This window comes from Drosophila sulfurigaster, chromosome X, assembly GCF_023558435.1.
Source record: "Drosophila sulfurigaster albostrigata strain 15112-1811.04 chromosome X, ASM2355843v2, whole genome shotgun sequence".
Classification (NCBI taxonomy): Eukaryota; Metazoa; Arthropoda; class Insecta; order Diptera; family Drosophilidae; genus Drosophila; species Drosophila sulfurigaster.
The window spans coordinates 10,709,113-10,733,903 of NC_084885.1; the positions used below are offsets into that span (position 1 = coordinate 10,709,113).

The 24,791-nt window shown below is 37.9% G+C and overlaps 2 protein-coding genes across 16 annotated transcripts in view; one reads left to right on the forward strand and one right to left on the reverse strand.

Moving 5' to 3' along the window:
* Positions 1–371: 371 nt before the first annotated feature.
* LOC133847819 (uncharacterized) lies at positions 372–10,700 on the reverse strand. Its single transcript, XM_062283065.1, has 5 exons — positions 10,205–10,700; positions 5,847–6,057; positions 3,469–4,011; positions 3,284–3,398; positions 372–1,749 (listed from the first exon to the last, which is right to left on the reverse strand). Exons 1-5 carry the CDS (start codon positions 10,484–10,486, stop codon positions 1,107–1,109), a joined length of 1,794 nt encoding a protein of 597 aa, XP_062139049.1. The 5' UTR covers positions 10,487–10,700; the 3' UTR covers positions 372–1,106.
* Positions 10,701–14,239: 3,539 nt separating this feature from the next.
* Positions 14,240–24,791, forward strand: part of LOC133847809 (potassium voltage-gated channel protein eag) — an 80,856-nt gene continuing 70,304 nt past the window's right edge. For 12 of the 15 annotated variants that reach the window (XM_062283040.1, XM_062283044.1, XM_062283042.1 and 9 more), the window contains exon 1: positions 14,240–15,207. The gene's annotated coding sequence lies outside the window, so the exon portion shown is untranslated. The remainder of the gene's footprint in view (positions 15,208–24,791) is intronic. The other 3 variants (XM_062283055.1, XM_062283050.1, XM_062283053.1) reach the window with 1 other exon arrangement.

Below are 24,791 nucleotides of genomic sequence, written 5' to 3' on the forward strand. Positions count from 1 at the left end.
AATACTTATTATAAAGAATATTGAAATCAAAGAAAAATATATTGTATATGAGAATATATTTTTTTTTCTATTGTATTTTAAGTGCGAGTAACTTAAATTTATATATGCAGCGTGCGGGATGATTTAAAGTGCAAGAAAAAAAAAAAAACCTAAAACTAAATCAATAAATAAATCGAATCTAACATTTTTGTGTATTTTGTCGTAAATAAATAAATTTAAAGAAAAGAAACGACACAAAGTGCGAGTTTTACTGGGAATTCGAAATTGTGGGTGAAATAATTAAACATTTGTGTGCTTGGTCAATCAGTTTTTATTAGAAAATCCCATATGGTTATATATGGATATGTATTTATATAGTACGATTAAATATTTGCGTTTGTATCAATAATCAATATCGTTTTATTCGTATCCTAAAAAACTAACTTACTAATAACAAAAAAAAAAAATAGATATACGAGGACAGGCTGATAAATGATCGGATTGGATAAGAAATTTATTCTTTATCAATTATTATAAAAATGGTTGAAATTGGCAAATAGCACCAAAAAAGGGCTCCATAAGGATATCATTTAGGATAAAATAGATTTCGATTTCGATCATTTATCATCCCGCCTTCGTATTACATAGATTAACAGTATATTGATCGTTTTTGAACTTATGCTTAGGTCCGGTCCTTGGACACGTGTATCTCAAAGGTGTTTATGCAGGTCCAGATATGGTGCAATCGAGAATCTATTCTGAATGCAATAGGTACACACTTAGGTTGCTTAATTAGCCCTACGACAACTTACAAACTATGGACCAATCCAGCGTTTGATTACGCCTGGGACTAAAGATTTCCATTACACGCGACACTTGCATTACGCTACTCGTCACTCGTTACACGTTACTCGCTACTCGCTAGTTATTACTCGCTACTTGCTACTAACTATTATTGTGGCCCCCTTGGGGCTACTCGTCTAAATGCAATGTGCAGAGAGCCAAAACATTCGTTTGCTCCTTCACTATATCTCTAACGACAAAAAAAAAGTATCTTTACAAATATAACAAAAAAAGTGCCTGCTTTAGAGTACTATAAAAGATACGTTGGGATTGCTTAGATGGGCTCAGTCCGAGAACTTTGCTTTGAGATCCTTGCGCAGTATTTTGCCGGTGGGATTCTTGGGCACCTCATCGACAAAGATGACGCCCCCCTCGAGCTTCTTGTAGTGCGCCACACGCTCCGCCACATAGGCGGCAATCTCCTCGGCGGTTGCCTTCTCATTCTCACGCAGTACAACCAGAGCACGCGGCGCCTCGCCGTTCAGTTCATGCGGAATGCCAAAGACGGCGGCCTCAAGGATTTTGGGATGATCGCGCAGCACGGCTTCCAGTTCGGCTGGCGGCACCTGGAATCCCTTCACCTTGATCAGCTCCTTCATGCGATCCGTGATGTAGAAATATCCGTCCTCATCGTAGAATGCCACGTCACCGGTGCGCAACCAATGTCCAGGATAGAAGGTCACCTCGTTGGCCTCATCGTTGTTCAGATAGCCGGACATCACCTGCGGTCCACGCACACACAGTTCACCCGTTGTCCGCGGTCCCACGCCCTTCGAATCGCTGCCATCGAGGGGCACGATCTTACACTCGGTGCTGCCCGGCGCAATGCCACACGAGGCGTAGCGTGTGTTGCCCTCCGGCGTCATCAGAATCACCGGCGAGGCCTCCGTCATGCCGTAACCCTGCATGAAGCGCGTCTTGGGGAACCTGCAAGAAGCGTTGAGTGGGCAAAGTTGATTTAGTTTCAATTGATTTGCTGAATTGCTTTTAATTATACAGTAGTTCCTAGTAAAATATGATAAGGTAATCTGATCCGTGCGACCTACATATACGAAAAGACAAATTATGCATTAAAAATATGCATAATTAAGAGAAAAGTTAGCGTTGAGGGTTCTCGACTGTGATATACTCGTTACTCATTTTAAATATAAGCAAAACATTCTAAGAGCAATAAATGGGCTAAATAAATATACCAAAAACAATAAATAAAAATACCAAATGATATATTTGCTATAACGAAATACTACTACATTTGAAATATACCAATAGTATTTATTTATAAACCAAAACAATGAAATATACTAAATATTATATACTAAACATTCTAAGAGCGATAAATGGGCTAAATAAATATACCAAAAACAATAACTAAAACTACCAAATACTAAATTTGGTATATCGAAATACTACTACATTTGAAATATACCAATAGTATTTATTTATATACCAAAACAATGAAATATACTAAATATTATATACTAAACATTCTAAGAGCAATAAATGGGCTAAATAAATATACCAAAAACAATAACTAAAAATACCAAATACCAAATTTGGTATATCGAAATACTACTACATTTGAAATATACCAATAGTATTTATTTATATACCAAAACAATGAAATATACTAAATATTATATACTAAACATTCTAAGAGCAATAAATGGGCTAAATAAATATACCAAAACAATAACTAAAAATACCAAATACCAAATTTGGTATATCGAAATACTACTACATTTGAAATATACCAATAGTATTTATTTATATACCAAAACAATGAAATACACTAAATATTATATTTTGTATAACGATATACTACACACTACATTAAAAATATACCATATAGTGCAATATATAGTATATTAGATTGACAAAAAATGCAATTGAGACAAATTTTGTAACCTCAAAAAATGATTGAAACTAGATTTCAAACATTAATCAGCTTATAAAGATTGAGCAATCTGGTTCTCTAATTAAAATCTTAATTCACGATGACTCTGGAAAGTTCTCTATCTTAATCATTCAATGTAATGTCAAGAAGAGTAATTTGCTAATATTATTCATCTACAAATTTTTGCAGTATGTTTGTTTTGATTTAAAAATTTATGTTCCGTCTGAAATCTCAAATACTTTGTTCTCTATGGTATATTTTTGATATAGTAGTATATCGATATACCAAATGTAGTATATGGTATTTTTAATTTTTGTTTATTTTGGTATAATTTTACGATAATACTGTCTTTGCACTGTTATGCTCCTATTAATGGGTAACGAGTATCTCAAAGTCAAGCACACTTGACTGCACCTATCCAAAATTATCTCTATACTAGACTTCTGCTTAATGCATCCAAAACGACAAATGAATCATTTATTAGAGTATAGAGTCTATACCTCAGAGACTTGCATGAAAAACCAGACAGACAGACAACGATAGAAAACCCTGCAGAGATTGACTCACTTCTTGAGGAAACGCTCGACATCGTGCTGTCCAATGGGGGCTGCTCCGGACATGACAACGCGCAGATTGCTGGCAACTTCCTGCGACAGCTTGGGACTGTTGATCATGAAGAGAGCTGCAAGAAGAGCAAATCAACAAAGGTCAATCAGTTGCACATAGAGATATTTACTACGATCTCTACTTACCAATTGGAGGCACGAAATTCAACACACTGCCCTTGTAGGTGTCCAGGGCCTTGATGAAGTCGTCGGGCTTGAAGGCGGGCATCGTGGCCAGACGGGCGCCCTCGCCGAGCTTGGAGAGCATGACGACAGTGAGGCCGTAGATGTGAAAGAAGGGCAACACCGCTGGCAGCGTGTCCTGGAAGTCGGTGGAATCGATGCGCAACGCCTCCTGGATCTGTTCGCAGTTGCTGCTGATGTTGTTATGCGAGAGCACAACGCCCTTGGGCATGCCCGTGGTGCCCGATGAGAAGGGCAGAAAGACTATATCGTCGGCACTGGCATCCTTGGGAGCACGCAGCTCATCGTAGCGCACATTCTCCGTGCTCATCACCTCGAAGAAATCGATGGCGCCCTCCGGCAGCGATTCGTCCGCCGTGCAGCGCACCACGGCAATGGGCAACTGTTTGCCCGCCAGCTTGCACGCCTCCCTCAAGGTGCCGTAGCCCTGGGCGCTGCCCACAAGGAACTTGGCATTGCTGAACGTCAGCTGGCGTGCAATCTCGTCTGCAAGGATAAACATAAAATATCTGTTAGAACATATCGCATACATATTGTTGATTTGTTGATTAGTGCAGGGTATCTTATAGTCGAGCAGCAATAACGTGTTAATCTTATGTGCTTAGCTATAAATAGTACAATCTATATTCTCTCTTTTTATTGAAGGTGAACGTATATTATTTTATTTAAATCTTGTATATTCGTTCCTAGAATTTCTAGCATAAAATACTATGGGTGATCTACAATATACTACATATCTGTATAGAATGATAAACATCCATCTGAATACCTTACAACGATCTATATTACGAATATATTCTTTAAGTTTTCTTTTGGTTGACACCTCGATACCAAATACCATAAATATTGATTGTTTTGTTTATTTTAAAACAATAAAGTAATTCACTTCACAATTTTACCATTCTTTAACGTCAAACTATGCAAATTCATCATGATTTGCAGAATTCTATTTTGTATTTTTATGATCAAATATATTATTATTATTGTTCGAGTTATATTTTGATACTCAAACAATAATCATTAGTTAATCAAAACAATACGATTTATCAGTTAGTATATTTAACATACGAGACTATAGTTTCAGTATATCTTAAGTAGATAAGCTGTTACGATATTGTTGACTTTTCGATATGGATGAATCAGCGCTAACTTGTTAAAACTTACACAATAAGTGTTGTATGTAGATAAGGTCATACAAAAATATTTATCTTAAACGTTTTCTGCTATCTTTATTATAAAGCGTATATCAAACGTGAGTTATCTATACACAATAGGTATTGCATAGAGATAAGTATGGTATCGGATGTATTCATCTAGAATGTATATACATATATCTTTTCAAATCCATCTATTAGTACCTTACTCAGTAGGTACTAATATATAATGGATATGGTATATTCTCATAATATATCTAATAATAATAATTGTTATACCACTTACTGACTATCCATTAATCTTTTACTATAATTCTGATTTCATTTTGTTTAGAATTAAAATCTATAAGCTTTGATCTTAAGATGTTGATCTTCCAGTGAATGCTGTTTTATCGTAGTATATAAGAAAGAGATTACGAACTCCATTATAAATAAAGTCTATACGAAATAGAATAGGTTGTATATTAAGAATAATTTCTATAAATAATCTCCTAGTTAATGCACAATTATCATAGTATATAAAGAAGAGCGTAAGATAACTATTTCAAATAAAGTCTATACAAAATGTAAACTATACATTAAGAATAATTTCTTTTAATAATCTCTTAGTTAATGCAGAATTATCATAGTGCATCTCCAAAATGTAGGTTATACATTAAGAATAATCTCTTTTAATACACCTATTATCTTTTGCTTCTGAGAATTGAAATAGTTAAGCTTGCGATGCTGAGTATCTATCAGTCCCATACTTCCTGCCCCCACCAGATCTTAGACTGCAGTCAAAGTATGTGCTTATCATGACCATAAAAAAGTATCACTTTAAAACGGCATTATCATGTCTAAAGCTTGCATGTTTTTGTCGGAGTTCAAACTTTGCTCTGGACCCACTCGAAAAAAATAAGGGTCTATCTGCAATGGTGATCTTTCGACTCTGGCTGGAACTGGAACTGAAACTGGAAATGGGAGTGGAACTGGGGCTGGGTATGGGCCTGGAACTGGGACTGGAAATGTGGCTAGCGCCTGGTGTTCTGAGATTGGGGGTCATAAAGTTTACAGAGCCTGATAAGAGTTAATTATTCGAGATTTACGTTAATTGTTTATTGTTGCGCCGCCTTATCAGTGCCCTGACAATATCGCTATGATGTGGCGCTATGGAACTGAGCTCACCTGGCGTATAGATGGGATTAATTGTGGTCACGGTGAGGCCAGCCTCAATGGCGCCCAGACAGGCGATGGGATACTCCGGTAGATTGGGCAAACATATGGCCAGGACATCGGGTTTGGCCAGCTTAAACTTGGTCTGCAAACGAACAGCAAAAGCGGCGCTCGCATCACGCAACTGCGCATAAGTATATTGACGATCTGTGATTACGCACACCTATATAGAAGATTAAACGAAAAAAAATCAGAATGGAAAACATATTAAGGCATGTAAGAAAAAAATGTTGGAGATTGAAGAAAGTAGAGATACAGGAAATAAATTGTGGGAAATTGTTATTTACTATTTTATAAAAAGAATATGGATATATAGAAGATATAAGCGTATTGATATGGAAAGAAATTATAATATTTCTTAGCCTATTCATATGAAATCTAAAAATATATACTTGTATTATATTCATTTAATATTTTGAAAAGTCTTCTTTAACATATGTGTATTGTATTTTGACCTGCAAAAATATATTATTTTATTATATTATACTAATAAAGTTTTCTAACCATCAATACTGAGAAGATAATGATATATTCTATATACAGAGTAAAGTAATCCAAATTCTTCAATATGAAATTAGTTAAAATGCTTTTGAAATCGTAAAAGGAATATATAAAATACAGAAATAAGTTTTAATACTATAATTGGGTTTCTCGATTTTCAAATATTCACACTTGTTGTAAAACTAAATGAACCATAATCTCTTGATTTCAATATGTATTTAGATTCCCTAAAGCTATGTGATTATTATAAAAATAGGTCAGCATTTAAACACCTGGCTAATAGCAATTATATGGAATGTACGTGATGTTGGACAGTTTAGTGGTAGCGTTATATATTTGCTGTACCTTGGACCCTTTTGGTACGGGGCAATTAGTGGTAGCAATTTTTCAGCGATCATTCCCAGGGGGGAGTCATACGATCCAATGCGAAACACGATCCAAATATGTGTGGCGTCAAGCCACAGACATCTATATATATACATACATGTATGGTATATATATGGTATATATAGTTTAGGAGTATAAAATTACACTGTTCATATAAATATCTAGAAAATCTGTGAATTGGAAAAACCCCCCCAGCATTGTGTGCTATATAGTGAAACTCAATACAATCGCATTCGATTGGAAGTGTTACTAATGAGCGAGTGTGTCGAGTGCATTAACCTTAACTGTGACTGATTACCGGATAAGCGGATGCAACCCTGTTCAGGGTCAAGTTGAAGGGCAGAAAGATAGCTTGGGAGAGCAAAGCGGTTAATCGCGTATTTGCAAGTCAATCGCAATACTTTTCCGTGGCACTGTTAGGCCAAGGGAAATGTTTTATTTTTGCGCAGTCAAAATTGGCATTAATATAAGATTGCGAATTATAAATAAAACGTAACGGACACACAAACATTTTCGTATACATGGGCGGATTGCTGCCCGGGGGACGGAACACACAAAACAAGCAAATAAAAATACTCAACATTTTTTTTTTTTTTCAAAAATTAAAGAAATCAAGTAAATTATACACACACAAACGGAAAATAAATGACAAGAAAAAAGAAGAAAAAAAAGAGCAAAAACGAAATGATTTCGTGCATTTGACGCGCGCTCTGTGTGTTCCACTTGAGTTGCGTTGCGGCCACTGATCAAAGTTCAGTGGGGCAAAGTACAAAGTCTGCAAACGTATGGAACGGAGAGCGGCCTCTGCACTGTCACTGTGTGAGCGTCTCTCTCGCTGTGTGTGTGTGTATGAAACTTGTTGACAAAAAGAGCAAAGCAAGCGCACGAAGAGAGAGGCTGCCTGCTGCCGCCCTCTTCCGCTCCCCCCCATCTTAGCAGTAGACGGGCCCACAAAAACAAGAAGAAAACATGCCGAATACATGTGTGTATATTTGCATTTGCATGTATGTGTGTGTGTTTGGCATGTCTAATTTTGCCGGCAATCGGTTTTTGTTTTTGTTTCTTTTTATTTTGGTTAAAGAAAGCAAAAACAAAACAATCAAAACAATCATAATTAGCATATATAAATAGCATAATAAATACAACTGGTGTGTGTTTGAATACATCCGTATTTTGACTTATTATTTACCAATTAAAAACCAATTACAATCTTCAACTCAATTATGTGAGTGTGAGCAGCAACAACAATTTTCAACTGATAACTGACGTAAGCGGCAAATTGCCAAAAAGTTTACAACAACAACCACAGCTTCCACTGACGTAAGCAGAGCTTAAGAGCACCAAAGTGTAAAGAGAAAAGGAGCTTTGTATATATTTTGCGAAACGAAACCATAAGAAATCATAAATTATGAGACACTAAGAGAGTCACAATACTAAATCACAATTCGTGTCGTTAAGTGTTAACTGATTAACGTCACTGGGCTTGTTTATCACAAAATGGAATGAGTGTGTGAGTTTAAACAAGTATGGAATTGGAATTTCTTTGGAATAAGTTACAGAAGTCAGCAACTACATTATTGGAAATTGGCATTCAATTGGAGCGCAAAAAGTTCCAGCTTGCACTTTGCTCCTACATGCAATGCACATTTAATTGCATTTAATTTATGGTGTTTTGTGGAGGCATATTAGATAGCGCACACTCGCTTGAAGGCAATAAATTTCAATGAACAACAACATTTGCACTTTGATTTCGCTGAGCGAAAAGTGAAATGAGGGAAACAATGCACAAAAACACTGCACAACAAAAACACACATTCGAGTGAGCGAGACGGTTGCGCGGCGTCCGCGTGGGCGACGTTTCAGCTTTGGCTTTGGCTTTGCCTTATGCAAGTGCAAGTGACAGACAGCATGCATATCTATTTATAGATCGCAGTGCGCTCTCTCTCTCTCCGTTCTTACTCTTGTGTGTCTGGCATTCCAATTGGTCACTGGGGTGGGTGGGGGATTAGATTCGACACTGGGATGCGTAAGCGTATACATCAATTATAAATTTCCAATTGGAATTTCCATTTATAGTATTATCAGCAGGCTAGAGGCAATTTAATGCCAAGCCAATCGACGCGACTTGAACTTGTCACAGCGTATAATAATTGCACAGTAGGCCCCCCTTCGATTGGAAGTACGACTCACACACACATACACAGACACTTGGAATAAAGTAAATAGTATGCTCAAGTGTTGTCTCTTATCGCAGGGCAAGTGTTTTACGAGTATTTCGTATTTCGTATTCTGCTTTTCGCATTTCACAGTTCACGTCGCGCTTATCAGACAGGCGATAGACGATAGTGCCTCCCACCCCACCACAGCTCTTGCCCCACTCGAGGGGCCAATACACCCCCGATGAACACGACGAATGACCCATATAAAAATACCATTGCCTGGTTTATTGATGCTTGTCAGCAGAACACCTGCAAACCGATTTTCAATTGCGAATCTCAGGCGATTCCGCGTGACTGTATTCACACTCACACATACACACATGCACACTTACACACATACTCACACTCGAACGCACAGGCATTGCGGTAGCACCAGGAAGGTCAGACAAACAATCACAGACACTCGCTTACCTCTATATATTGGCATAGGTTCTGGTTCAATAAACTGAACAAAAAAAAAATAAGCACATGCACGACTAAGCGATACCTCGTAAGCTTTTTAATATTATCAGCATGATCACAATATTATTCTTTACAATTTATGATTTTTTTTTTTAAGGAATTTATACTTCAAAGATTATTAAAGAACGTACTATCATATTATAGCTTTAACTAATTATATACAAATTTAGGCAGTTAAATCTACACAGTGTAAATCCATTTACTACATTTCGAATAGATTACTTGACACGTTCTAACAGAAATATGCATTCAACAAACATTTTAATAACTTTAATTTGTGAGTTTAGCACGGATTTAAAAAAAAAATATAGATCGAGTCATATTTTTGTTTACAAATGTTTCCAAAATTTCTCAAAAGTATTTCACATGTTCTGCTCTTTTAATTTCTGAGATAAACAGTCATCAGATTTAAACATGCCTAAACTTTAAGCTACCCACTTCATGCGTTTTACTATAGGGTATTCAGTTGAAGTGTGTCGACTACACTTGATAAGCCCAAGAATAATGGATATAATGAAGTCCAATTGAATCGATTGTCTGTCCCTTCGATCGACACGCATCTTTGTTGTATGCGTTTGATTGCAAATCGAAACGAAATCATTATCTTCTATACTATGTATAAAGTTTAGGGAGTGTTCTATATACTCTATGGCAGACACTCCTCTAGGCGTAACGTGTGTCTTCACTGTACTCGCACTTGCATTCACTTCACTTTATATTCATTCAAGAACATTCACTTACCGCCGCTGTGGCATTCTCCCACTTTTTGAAGTCGCGCCACACGTATTCATGCAACGGCACATTGGGCACCTTGATGGGATCGAAGGGCGATGTCTTGTAGTAGCCATCTTCGGCATTGTAGTGCAGGAACTTGTCCCGTTCACTGATGCTCTGGGCGCGTTCAACGGTCGCCGTGTTGCGTTGACGTCGATTCGTTGAGATGGCGCGTGTGGCGGCGTTGGCAGCGTTGGCAGCGAAGCTGCGCAGACGCAGCATCTGGACTGCACTGTTAACTGGATTCATTTTCGAAGCTCTCTCTTTGTTTTATTGTCACTCTCTTTACAGGTTCTTTACTCTTAATAAACTTCTGTTACGTTACGTTACGTTACGTTGTGTGGCGTTACGTTATGTGCTGCGTTTTAAGTTGGTGTAAAGTAAAAGGCTTCAAAAGGTTACTCGCTGCACACACGTCTGTTGCTTTGAAGTGCTGGGGCACGACTGTCAGTTGGCGTCGCAGCGTAAACGTTGCCGGCTCGCCGGCTCACCAAAATACACATGCACACACACACACACACACACTTGCGCGCGCGCCTTTAACAAGATCGCGTTGGCGTTCGCTGTGTTCTTGTTATTGACGTCTGTCTCTCTCTTTCGCTTCGGCCTACACGTTGTTTGGCTCGTTCTTGTTGTTGTGCTGCTGATGCTGCTGCCGCTGCGCTCTCTTTGACGCTCTTCTCTGCTCTCTCTTGCGCATCTGTAATAGTTGTAATTTATCAGTCACAATGATGCAATTTCATTTGTAGGCGCTTCATATGTAATGTGTTTGAGTCATTTCTTTATGTAAGAGCAACTTTACTAGTTTCTCGTTTTGCGCACTTGCAATGCCAACTAAGCCCACTGTGGCTGCACTATTTGTGTTTTTCTTTTGCACTCTTCGCTCAGCGCATAGAGATGTCAACCCCACCCCCAAAGCCAATTACAACTGTATTTGTGTGCTGTTGTTTGTTTGCTTAAAGCACTCCTCCCTTCCCTCACCAACCCATTGATAAGCCTACGACTACGGTTATCGCCTTCTATTGTCTTCTAGACGTGAATTCCGTCACTATATTCCGTCCTTGTGAGCATGACTTGCCACTAAGCAGCGTGCCGTTATCAGGCAGTATTATTATAATAATTAGTATTATTATACATACATACATAGGGGCTAAAGTGTCTGATTAACCCAGAATAGCAGTATAATACAATAATACATTTACTATAGGCTAACTATAGAGTGCTATACTACGTTAGTTGCTCAACTAGATCACGCCTAATCAGTGGCCAGACAAACTTGGATTACAGGCTCAAGGCCCCCCCTCTATTTCCATTGGAAATGGAAACCGGATTGAAATTTCGACTTGGTATCAAAATGGAAATGAAAATAGTAATCAATGTGGTAATCTAACCGCTTGTGGCAACTGTGGCGACTGTGGCAAACGCAGGGCATTCAACTTTTGAGAGCCAAAGCCCAAAGCTGACAGCTGAAAGCTGAAAGTCGTCTCCGAATTTAATGAGATGTGCAACGTGGTTTTAAAACAACAGTTAAAGAGTTTGCTGCTTTGGTGGTCATCTTTGATACAAGCAAAAGAGAACGCGCGCGAGAGAGAGAGAGAGAAGGCTTTGACATTCCTTTAGCCAGACATCTAACATATATACTATATAAATAAAAATCAACTCAAATTTGCTTAACATTATCGATATTCTTTAAGTGATTGCTAAAAAATATATAATTTTAATGAGTTTTATTTATATTTAATATTTTCAGTATATGTACATAAAGATAATTAAATTTTAGTTCTTTTTATTTTGAATAATTTTTGGAATAAACTATTAATTATATTTACATAAAATCTAGTATGACTAACAAACTGTTTAATAATATTGAACAATTTTCAAATAAATATACATTTACTACATTTTCTGGGTTATAAATATTTTCTACTTTTTACAAATTCCCGTTTTCGATATTATTTAACTAATTTAAACTGTTGATCCATTTTAAAATAAGTATATTTAAATCACTATATTTTTTTTATTTTGATTTTTTCTTCGGTTTACAATATTCCAAATGCCACGATTAATTTTACAGTCGTGTATGCTCGATGTTGGCATTTTCATTTGATTCGTATACAAGTTTCAACTGTCAAGCGAAACAAACAACCATACACCCTCACACAACAAGAGAGAGAAAGAGAGAGGGAGACAGCGCCAGCGACAAAGGGTATTTGTGGCTCAAGGCCAGTTTAATGGTAGCGCGTCGAGAGAGGGGACAAGTGTCCCTGCCCCTGCCCCCCTCTCCACACACGATTTGCATTTGTTTCGTTTTCGTTATTCTTCTCTTCTCGCGTTTTGCGTCTCTCTCGCTCTCGCTTGTCGCATGTGATGCGACAGGTTGTTCGACTTTGGCATTAGCTTTGCTCTTCCCCTAACAAAAACGAAACGCAAATAATTGCATTTGAAATTTTGATAAGCTGTGTCGCTATTTTTAAATTCGAGTTCGAGTGTGTGCAAGACTTAAAATGTATTCGGGCATTACTATAATAGTTGCTGATATGTTAAGTGACTAATAAAACACAAAAGCAAAAGCACATGTACTTTGCACTTTAACACTTCAGATATGGGATACCATATATATAGATACGATATACAGTCACACAGCAATCGATGTATAACAAATTGATATCATGCGAAATTCCAATTAAATGTACACACACTGCTACCGAAATTAAATTATCGACAGGCCTAAGAAGTGACACGCACAATACGAAACGAGTGATTACTGTTATTTATAGCGTATTAATCTATTCACTAACCTTGTGCCTAGCAATGGAATGCAACAAAATAATACTTGCAGTTGCAATCTATTATTTGGTTATGCTTCGATTATCACTCTCTTAATATGCAAACTGCTTTGTGCTCTTACGCACGCTCTCTGAGAGAGCATTTGAGGTTCGTGCAGTTGCAGTTAGTTTAAGTCACTTGTTTACTTTCTTGTTGCGCCTTCATCAACAACAACAGTCTGTGAACTTTGGACTCTGCGCTGAGCGCTTTTGAAATTGCTGCCGTCTTCGTTTTCAATTCGTCGCAGCGTGCGCTGCAGTCGCAGTCGCTGCCGCTGCCGCAGTCGCAGCACTCAAATAAATAGTAATATGAGAGGCAAACCAGTTTGACTCGCTTTTGTTGTAGTTGTTGTGTAGTTTTGATTTTGAATATATTTTACAGCACTTGTTGTGGTTGTTGTTGCTGTTGTTGCTCTTGTTGGGATTGCTCAGGTTGTCGTTGTTGTTGTTGTTGTTTGTGTTATGCGATGCTCGGCATCTGTGTTTACTTTGACGCTTTTACTTTTTTTTAATAGTTTGCTTCACAGTCACCGAGAGCAGTATGTGCACTGCTCAACAGCTCAATTCATAATTCATTTAAATGAACTTTAATTAATTTGTACGTGTTTCACTTGACATTGAATTGCGTCGCAGATGCTTGTGCACCTCATTTTCTCTATATGTAAATAATCGCTACAGGTTCTACCACACACACGCACACTCACACGCACATGCGTGAGATTCTGGCGCGCAATCGTAATCGAAAATCGGAATCGTTTTCAAGCTGCTGCGGTGCTGCTTCACTGCCTGCGTTTGTCTTTCGACTGCGACGTCGACTTCTTACCACTCCGATTCCTTTTTTGCTGCCCTTTGCTGTTGTGAGGGGGTGAGTTTCGTTTTCGCGGCAGCGCAGTCGAGAGGGCTCCACGCTATAGAAAGAGCCAATAGATGGCGCTGATAAATAAAGCTTTATCAAAGCTCAAGCTCAAGCTTGGCTTGTAGTGGTTGCGAACGCAGACAAAAGCACACGCTATAAGCTTAGATTTGACAGCTTGAGCTTTTGGTAGAGCTTTTGATGTTAACCAGCTGTTCGATGGCCAAATATCGACTGTGTGTGAGCGAGAGGGGTGCATGGTGTGCGAGAGCAAGAAGAGGAGAGTTCGACGTCGACGCCGCCAGAGTCCGTAACGAGTTCGTAGTCTACTTTTAGGTGCGTAGCCGCGCGCAACACACGTCTGAAACTCTGAAATTCTCGCTCTCTCTCTCTCTGACAAAAACAACCAAATTCCCAATTCCAAAGCAAACGTTGCCCAAAAAAAATAACACACAAAAAAAAAAAATTACAAAACCGAAGCAACAAAAAAAAAAATAAATAAATAAAAAAAATATGAAATGAAAGCGAAAAGAATGGAAAAAATTCTCTGTGTGCTGTGTCATTAGTTCTTGGTTGCTGCTCGTTCGTTTCTGTTCTGTTCATATATTTTTTTTTGTATTTTTTTTTATCGTACTGCCAAGGAAAAAAATGAAGAAATTGTGGAGGAAAAGTGTGTCATAGAGAGCGGCGCGTGCGAGCCAAAAAAAAAAAGCAAAGCAAAAAAAAAAAAAGGACAAGCCAGTTGCAAGGAAGCGAGTCGGCAATTGTTGCATATTTCCTCTGACAACAACTCGAGTCTTCAACTTTTTTTTTACTGTGTATCGCATATGCAAATGTATTACTAAATATATATATATATGTATATTTAATTGTTGTTCTTTTTTTTTCTTGTTGTTGTTGTTGTTCTTTTCTTAAACTGCAGTGCGAAAGTGAAGGGTGGAAAACGCGTTAAAAGTAATCAAGAAATTACAAGAAATTACACAAAAAAAAAGAAAGAAAAGAAAATAAGTAAAAATAAATCCAAAAAAGGAAAACCGAAATTAAATTAAATGTTGGAAAAAGAAGAAGAGTGAAGACAACGAGACAACAAAATAAAGCAGGAGACGCAGCAGAGACGCGAACAAACATAAACAAAAGTGATAAACAAACAGAGAAAGAAGCAAAAAAAAAACAAACAAACAAACAAGCAAACAAACAGTAAACAGGAAAAACCGAAAGAGCAAAGGCAAGAGGAATACATTATTATTATTATTCACATAAAAAGCAATCAAAAAAAGCAACAGCAACAAAAGGTAATCTCACTATCTCACTCACATTTCTTCTCTCTCTTTCTCTCACTGTCTCTCTCTATCTCTGTCTTTCTCTTGAGCACACAAAGGAGTCGCTTGAATAAGATTGCGACTCCAAGTCGAGTGCTCTCGCTATTGTGTAATGAAGTTGCGGACCACACGGCGTATACGTTACGCACTGAGCTGACGGTGGGGAGGAAGGCGCCGCGAGTGTGCGGCATAAACACACTTGTAATTGTTATTTGCCTCCCCCCTCCCGCTCCCGCTCCGTGTTGTTGCCATAATTGAAGAGAGTTCAAACTTTAACTTTAACATTTGTTGTTGGCCATTGTAAAAGTTGTTCTTGTTGCTGTTGCTGTTGCTGGCAACTGCAAATGTGTGTCAGTTGCTGCAGTTCCCTCCCCGTCCCCCCGCCTCCTTTGCGCAATTATGTCAGCAAAGAAAAACGACAGCAGCAGTAGCTGCAAAAAAGTGCCCACAACAATTGGTCGTCGTTTTTCAAGTGCAGCCCAAGAGTATGCAACACAAAATGTCTAAAAAGTGTTCTGTGTCGCTGTCGCTGCTGCTGCTGCTGCTGGCGTTGGCGTCGTCGTCGACGTCGCTGCTGCGGTTGCATAAGTGTCAACCACATAGCACGCTTACAGTTTGACAGCCACTGTGGCTCGCTCTTCGCAAACGAAGTTTTGAAGTCATGTTGCGTGGCTTAAAGTTGTCCCAAAAAAAGCAAAAAAAAAGATGAAATGAAAAGGGGAAAATTTTGACAGCCGCTAGCGACAGCGACGCCAGCATCGCAGCCAATAAAACGACAAAGTGAAAGGCAGTGTATGTGTGTGTGTGTGCGTGTGTGTGTGTGTGTATGTGTGTGTGTGCGGTTAGCGAAATGAGAGAATAATAAAACAGGAACTGAAACTGAAAACTACTTAAATATTTAAAGCAATTGCAAAAAAGGGCACTTGTATGTGTGTGTGTGCGCGTGTGTGTGAGTGACAAACACAATGGCAAAAAGAGAGAGAGAGATAGATAGAGAGAGAGAAAAACTCAGTCAAATGACAAGCAAATCTATTGCCGCACAACAACAAAAGTGTCGAAAAGGCAAAGAGAAGGGAAATGGGAAGGGAATGGTGAAGGGAGAGGGAGAGGGAGGGAGGGGGGGTACCCGCTATGCGCTGTTAACATCTAAAATAAATAAAAATGAAAATTGTGACAGCAACAGCATGTTTGTGTTGTTGTTCACGCATTTTGTCGTCTTTCATTTTGCTTTTTGTTTTTTTTTGCGTATAAATTTTATACAATTTTTTGTTGCCTGCTTTCAGGCGCAAATTTGCAGCACGAAAATCTGTTTTATTTTGCTGTTGCTGTTGTTGTTGCTGTGTTGCGACTGCCTTTTTGCATATTTAATATGACAAATCGTAAATGCGATTTGTGTGTGCTAAGTGTGTGTGTGCGAGTGTCTGTGTGTGTGTGTGTGTGTGTGTGTGTGTGTGTGTGTGTGTGTGTGTGTGTGTGCGACAGTTGTTGTGCCTAATGAAGTGTAGCCCACGCTTATTGCTTGACTGAATATGTCAAGCTTTCGCTCTCGCTTGCTCTCCCTCTCTCCTCTCTCTCTCTCGCTCTCTCACTCAACCTCTTGCTTACTCTCTCTATGGGAAAACATGTTTATTTATTGCATAACCAAGCGACAAAGCCAAAGCTAGCGACGAGCTGTCCCATCCGAAATCTAAATCAAAATCTGAATCAAAATCAAAAGCCACAACCCAAAGCCAATCAATCAGTTCCCTTTGCTCCCCCTTGCTCCCCTCCGCTTTGCTTTTTATTTGTGCATTCATCTTGGATGACTGTGCGGAAAGCTGGCTTACCACAGGTGCGCGCCACATGCAACATCATCAGCACAACTTGCCACAACAAGCAGCTGCTGCTCGAAACATCTGCTGAGAAAATTCCAACACACACACATTCTCACATTCTCTCAACACACACACACACACACACACACACTTTGAAACCCTTTTGCTGCAATCTCTGGAGTCTGGACTCTGAGGAGTCGCTTGCGATTTTCAAGTTTTGATTGCATTCATTCTCACTGCAAGTTTACAAGTTTATTTATTGTTTTTTAATCGCTTCGCAACACTCAAATTTTTCATTGAAAGCTATGCAATCAGTTTTTATTTTTGTTTCTTTTAGCATTTTCATAAAGTTTTATTATTATTATTATTATTTTTTATTTTTTTGTCACATGTCAAAAGAATTTTATTTATTTTGCTTTAGAGCAAATTAAAAAGTAGCTGAGTTTAGAATATAGTTTATCGTATATTTTTCATGATATCAATTTCGATTTGAAAGCGAAACATTCTTTATTAGTTTTTGTACAAAGCTCAGCTAAATATTTGTGAATATAACAAAAATATAGAAATCTGTCGTCATTAATATGCATTTAAAACTGTAATGTATTGGAACTTTCTTCATTTGTTTGTTCAACAAAATTGGCTTTTATTTATGTTGAAATTGTGACGAAAGTTCGAATTTATTTGATATCTTGACTTGTTGAAATTACAACAATTTTAAAGCGAATTGAAGCGCGATTAAGAATTCAATTTTAAGCATATATTTCTCATGCTCAATACTCTTTATTGGTTTTGGTAATAAGGTTTGCTTAAAATTTAAGCACTTTGGATAAAACAAATGTATAAAAATCGTTCTTAATATCGTCATTAATATGCATCTCAAACTGTAATCTTTTGGTATTATTTTCTTTCATTGTTAACAAATGCAAGTAAGAGAGTCGAGTGTACTCGACTGTGAGATATCCGGTACGCATTTACAATATTCATAAAATATACCAAAAATATACCAAATAAATACTAAAATATACCAAATCGTGTACTTGGTATATCGAAATTGAAATATAAGTATACTTAAAATATGTTATAAAATACCAAATATGCCAGATGGTCATATTCTTAAAATATACCACAAAATAGTGGAATATACCAAAGTTTATAATTGGTACATATATATAGTATTACAACCAAATTTATCCTAAATACCATAGTTATTATTATTTGTTATCTAGCTTCAAAATTAAGCTTGTTATTCGATTTTTATCGAAACAAACTTGATCTGTGTGTCAATGAGATTTCGGTGTTCATATGGACGAATAGACAGACAGACGGCCATAGCTATATAGTTTCGTTGATCAGGAATATATATACTTTAAAGTATTGGAGATGATTCCTTCTGCCTATTAAATACATTTCCAACAGGCACGTAGTTTTAATACCTTTCTACGCTCTGGGTAGCAGGTATAAAAAGATTTCTTTTGATGTTGAATTGCTAGCGAATTTGCAGTTCGGAATGCGCTTGGCAAACTGTTGTTTTTGGCATGAAATAAATATATAGAAATCTTACGTCAGTAATACACATTTAAAACTCTGATGTTTTGATATTATTTTCATTACTTTTTTTTCCGGAATCATGATGATTTATGATGATTTGCTGGCGAATTCGCAGCTGGGAATAGGTTTGGCCAGCTGTTGTTTGTGGTATAAAATCAATATATAGAAATCTTTTGGCATTAATATGCATTTGAAAATTTGATGTTTTGCTGTTATATTCTTGTTTTTTGCATTCTTCACTTATTAACAAATAGTTTCTTATTGTAATGTTGCATTGCTGGCGATTTCGCAGCTTGGATTGCGCTTGGTAAACTGTTGTTTGTGATATAAAAGAAGTATGTTAGAAAGAAATCGTTCGGCATTAAAATGCATTTAAAACTGTGATGTTTTGCAGTTAGTTTAGTTTCTTGTTTTAATGTTGATTTGCTGGCGATTTCGCAGCTTGGATTGCGCTTGGTAAACTGTTGTTTGTGATATACAGTCAGCGCCACAAAAAAAGCCGCACTTTTAAGGGTTACGAATTTTTAACTTTCAGGGCCTGTGGTTTCATTATATGATTTCGGATTCGCCCAATTTTTTTTTAACAAGTTAATTGATGGTATGTTAATAAAAGTGCATACCAATTTTTATTTTAAATTTGCTTTTAATATTAAAAAAAATGTTGTTTTTGGTTTCACCATAGTTTTACCGACTTTTCACTATTATGGCAAACTTAATGAAAAAAATCATAAAAGTTATAATAATGAAAAAATTCAACAAAAACTATTTTTTTCCAATTGAACACCTTACTAACTATAAAAAAAATTTAAATCTAGGCAATTTAACATTAGACATATTTTTTTAATTTAGCTTAATACTTAGAAATGCCGCCTTTGGCCTTAATTACAGATTTTACCCTATTGGGCATAAAATCGTAAATGGAACACAAATATTTTTTCGTTATATCGTGTATCCATACTTTTTCTATAATATGTTTTAGCTCCTCCATAGTTTTGGGCTTTCGCTTTCTTATTTTGGCCCCCATATAGGCCCCAACATTCTCGATTGGACTAAGGTCTGGGCTGTTTTCTGGCCAATCTAAGGACTTAATGCCCAATTCTTCCTTCAAATTTATTATTTTTAGATAGAAAAATGTTCAATTTATCTGAACAAGTTGTTTTGGTAACAATCGGACACTGAGTAACTCACAGATCGCGCTCGATGGCAAGGTGCAGAATCATCCTGAAAAATGGGTTCTTCTTCTTCTTCACTTATGGACTCAATGCTAGGCACAACTCCACTTAAAATTATTTCTTTGTATTTTTCTGCATTGACCATACCCTGAACCATTAAAATTGATTCCGTTTTATATTTGGATATGCATCCCCATACCATAACGTACGGTGAATGCTTTACTGTGGCTATGCAGCAATTTTCAGAAAACCGTTACCCACGTCTACGGCGCACCTTGAGAATTCCATCAGATCCAATGAGATTCAATTTGGACTCATCTGAAAATAGCACTCTTTACCAATCAGAAGCAGTCCAGTTTGAAGGAAGAATTGGGCATTAAGTCCTTAGATTGGCCAGAAAACAGCCCAGACCTTAGTCCAATCGAGAATGTTGGGGCCTATATGGGGGCCAAAATAAGAAAGCGAAAGCCCAAAACTATGGAGGAGCTAAAACATATTATAGAAAAAGTATGGATACACGATATAACGAAAAAATATTTGTGTTCCATTTACGATTTTATGCCCAATAGGGTAAAATCTGTAATTAAGGCCAAAGGCGGCATTTCTAAGTATTAAGCTAAATTAAAAAAATATGTCTAATGTTAAATTGCCCAGATTTAAATTTTTTTTATAGTTAGTAAGGTGTTCAATTGGAAAAAAATAGTTTTTGTTGAATTTTTTCATTATTATAACTTTTATGATTTTTTTCATTAAGTTTGCCATAATAGTGAAAAGTCGGTAAAACTATGGTGAAACCAAAAACAACATTTTTTTTAATATTAAAAGCAAATTTAAAATAAAAATTGGTATGCACTTTTATTAACATACCATCAATTAACTTGTTAAAAAAAAATTGGGCGAATCCGAAATCATATAATGAAACCACAGGCCCTGAAAGTTAAAAATTCGTAACCCTTAAAAGTGCGGCTTTTTTTGTGGCGCTGACTGTAAAAGAAGTAGAAAGAAATCGTTCGGCATTAATATGCATTTAAAACTGTGATGTTTTGCAGTTAGTTTAGTTTCTTGTTTTAATGTTGATTTGCTGGCGATTTCGCAGCTTGGAATGCGCTTGGTAAACTGTTGTTTGTGATATAAAAGAAGTATGTTAGAAAGAAATCGTTCGGCATTAAAATGCATTTAAAACTGTGATGTTTTGCAGTTAGTTTAGATTCTTGTTTTAATGTTGATTTGCTGGCGATTTCGCAGCTTGGAATGCGCTTGGCCAGCGTTCGTTTGTGACATAAAATGAATGTATAGAAATCTGAATTTAAAACTCGGAGGTTTTCATTTCATTATGGAAGCAACAATAAAATTGTCTTCTTCAGATGTCGAACTGTTTGGCGATTTCGCAGCTTGGAATGCGTTTGGTCAGCTGTTGTTTGTGGCCCACCACGAAATTGTCTCAAAAAAAAAAAATCAATTGCCACTGGGCTCATTTCTATTGCCATTGCATGATTGGCTCTCTTCTCTTCCCTTTCCCTCTTCCCACTCTCTGCTCTGTGTTCGTCTTTATCCGCTGGTCACATGCAAAGGGAAGGCCGTGTGCCTTCCGTTTCCGTTCCATCAGCGGTAACGGTAACGGTGACGGTAGCGGTAACGGTAACGGTAACTGACTGCGCCGGCTACTTCCTGCTTCCAGAGAGAAGGCTTTAACTGCTTTATTTCTTTTCCTTTTCGGTTTTTTTTTTTATTGCATGCAATTCGCTGCAGCAACAAAAACATTTGTCAATGTGCTTAGCTTAGGAGGGGAGCAGGGTTTGGAGAAGGAGAGGAGAGGGGAAGAGAGGGGGATCATCATTACCACCTGCTGACCTCCGTTTTGGCATGTCCTGAGCTCGCCTGTTCTCTGCTCTCTGCTCTGTGCTCTGTGTGGTGTCCTTGTCCTCGTTGACCTTGTGTCAAGGGCTGCTTGGGCTAAAGATATCCATTGAGGCTGCCCGCTACCCGCTACCCGCTGCCCCTTGCCCGTTGCCCGCTGCCTGTATCAAAACAAGTTTATTAACAGTCCGTCTCGCTCATTCGCAGTTTTCGAGTTGATTTTATTGCTCCCAAGCGAGCAGCGAGCAGCGAGCAACGAGAAAGACAAGACATGTGAGCACTCACTGAGAGATCGACGACTGTCAAACTGTGCGACTGTCGACAGTTTGAGCAGCGCTGCGCCGCCTTGTCGCCTATTTCTCGTAGCATACTTTTCAGCGCTCGGTCAAGCACGTGCGCAATATGTAAATTTTTTTCCGTTTTCGTTTCTTTTCGTTTCGACTGCTGCTGCTGCTGCCTTTTGCTCTTTTTTTTGCTTGATGTTGTTTTTATGTAAATGTGTGTGTGTGTGTGTGTGTGTGTGTGTGTGTGTGTGTGTGTGTGTGTATGTGTGTGTGTGCGCCTAAGCAGCTTGTACGCTCACATGCGCTCGCTTGCTCATTGCTTTTAATAGCCAACAACACGCTACGCATTAATTTATGACTTTCATGTTGTTGCTCTTGTTGTTGTTGTTGTTGTTGGTTTCGAGTGGAAGGGGAAGTTGTAGGCACTCTTTGGGCATGAACAGTCAAGAGGGAAGAGAGTGGGGAGAGGGTTGGGGAGGGGCGACGCTTGCTTGGTATGTGCGGCAGGCAAAGCTTTTAACAGACTCGGCAAATGCGCGCATTACAGCTTGAGTATAATTAAAAATTAAAGTCGAGTCGAGTCGAGTCGAGAGGCGAGAGTTGAGTGTGCGAGAGGCGAGGGGCGAGTCAGAGCAGTTGGAGTCCAGTGCATGCTCAACTGTAGACGCCATGCTGTCGTCTGCCCAAAAGTCGCAGCATACTTTTCGGCTGTCGCTGTAAAAACTATTACACTCATTGTTGCCCAGCTTTGTACGTGTGTGAATGTGTATTGTATATTGTGTGTTGGCTGTGGGCTGTGGGCAGTGGGCGTGGCAGAAGGCGTTCTTTGCGTTGCTTACTTGCTTGCTTTCTTTCCTTCATTGTTGTTGTTTTTGTTTCGTTGCCCCGATTTGTCGTGTTTCTTGGCTCTGCTTTGGCCTATTGTTTGTTTTGAATGTGAGTAAGAGTGTGCTTATGTGTGTGTGTGTGCTGGTGTGTGTGTGTGTGAGTGTGTTGCTCACTATGTCAATATTTTTTGGCGTGAGCCCTTGCTTTTAGCCACATGACAAGTAAATGTGGCAGCCAACAGCAGGCAGCAGGCAGCCAGGCAGCTCAAATATATAAAACAAAGAACAAATTGCCCAGTCGAAGAAGACGATGAAGTCAAAGTCGAAGACGAAGTCGAAGTCGAAGTCGTAGTCGCAATCTTTTCTCTCTGCTTTCCCAGCTTCAAGACAATGTGCTAAAGTTCCGTTCAAACTTTGTTGTTGTTGTTGTTTCTATTGCGATAGATTTTTATTTGTTGTTTGTGTTGCGCGTCGCGTCGCGTAGCGCAATCGAAAAAGGTTTTATGACACAATTTCCTTTTGTTGCCATTTGCCTTTGCTTCTTCTCTCCTTTTGTCTTCTTGGCACACTTTCGATTTTCGATTTGGGATTTGCGTGATTCGGCGGGGGCGAGAGCCATTTGTGACTTGGGTGTTTTTCTTGTTGCTGTTGCTGTTGTTGTTGTTGCTGTTGTTGACTGAGTCACAAAGCGACGACGACGACAACAACGACGACGACGACGTTAGAACTTCAAACGCCAAAAATCGAAATGGACGCCAACTTGACGTGGCTGCTGCTGCTGCTGTTGCTACTGCTGTTGCTGCTATTTTTAGTGCAAAACTGGGGCGGCGTCAAGTGTGTGGGCGTGGCTGTTGCTTAGACTGACTCAAGGATACGCGCATACAAAAACGGAATGTGTCGTCGCTGGTCCAAAAGTGTGCAAAGAAGTTGCATGCCAGCAAAGCGAAACGAAACCAAACGAAACGAAACGAAACTGAGCTCAAAATTATGTGTTGCATACTTACGTGCGCTGCGCTGACCTTGCTGCACCAACAACAACAAGAACAACAACAACAAAAATATCAAACAAACAAGTGAGAAAACTACAGTCGAGTGTGCTCGACTGTCAGATGTGAGCTATCCATTGTTAATGAAAACAAAATATTATACATTATGTTTAAAATACATCAAATTAGTATACCACAACATACCGAAAATATACCGAATATACCATGCTTGGTATATTTATTTAATACCACAACTACAATCGAGTGTGCTCGATTTGTTAATGCAAACAAAACAGTTCAGTATTATATTTAAAATATACCAAAATAATGTACCACGGAAATACTAAAATTATACCAAACATGCATAGTTGGTATATTGATATAGTAGTACAACAGCTAGAGTTGAGTGTGTTCGACTGTGAGATACCTGCTACCCATTTTGAGTAAAGTGAAAGCAGTGCGGTATTAATTTAAAAATATACCAATGTAATATACCACAAAAATACTAAAAATATACCAAAGGCGTTATAGAACATCGATATAATATTACATTCAAAATATACTAAATTAATATACCCCAAAAATACTAAATATACTATATAAACAGCTATATTTGGTATATTAATAAAGTACCACATTCAAAATACACCAAATACCGCAAAAGGTTATATTTGGTATTATGATATAGTACTCCATACATTTAAAATATATACCAAGTGTACGAAATATACCAAATTGCCAGCCAAAGCAGCTAAGAACTTTAGTCAGTTGGCGATTTTTTCCATACAAAAGTATTTATCAAATATCTTCTACAAATTTTGTCAATCAACTGTCCGATATACACTCAATAAAAGAAAACGGTATTATAATTGGAATATACTAAATGATACACCTAAAACATACTGAAATATACCAAAATATGTGTTAGGTATGTTGGTATAATAGTATGTTATGGTATTTTAGAGCCATATCTTATTCCTCTGAGATCTAGGCTCAAAGGTACTATATAACACCCATCTACCCTATGAGTAGCGGGTATTAAAAAAAAAATAGGAGACAAGCAGAGCTG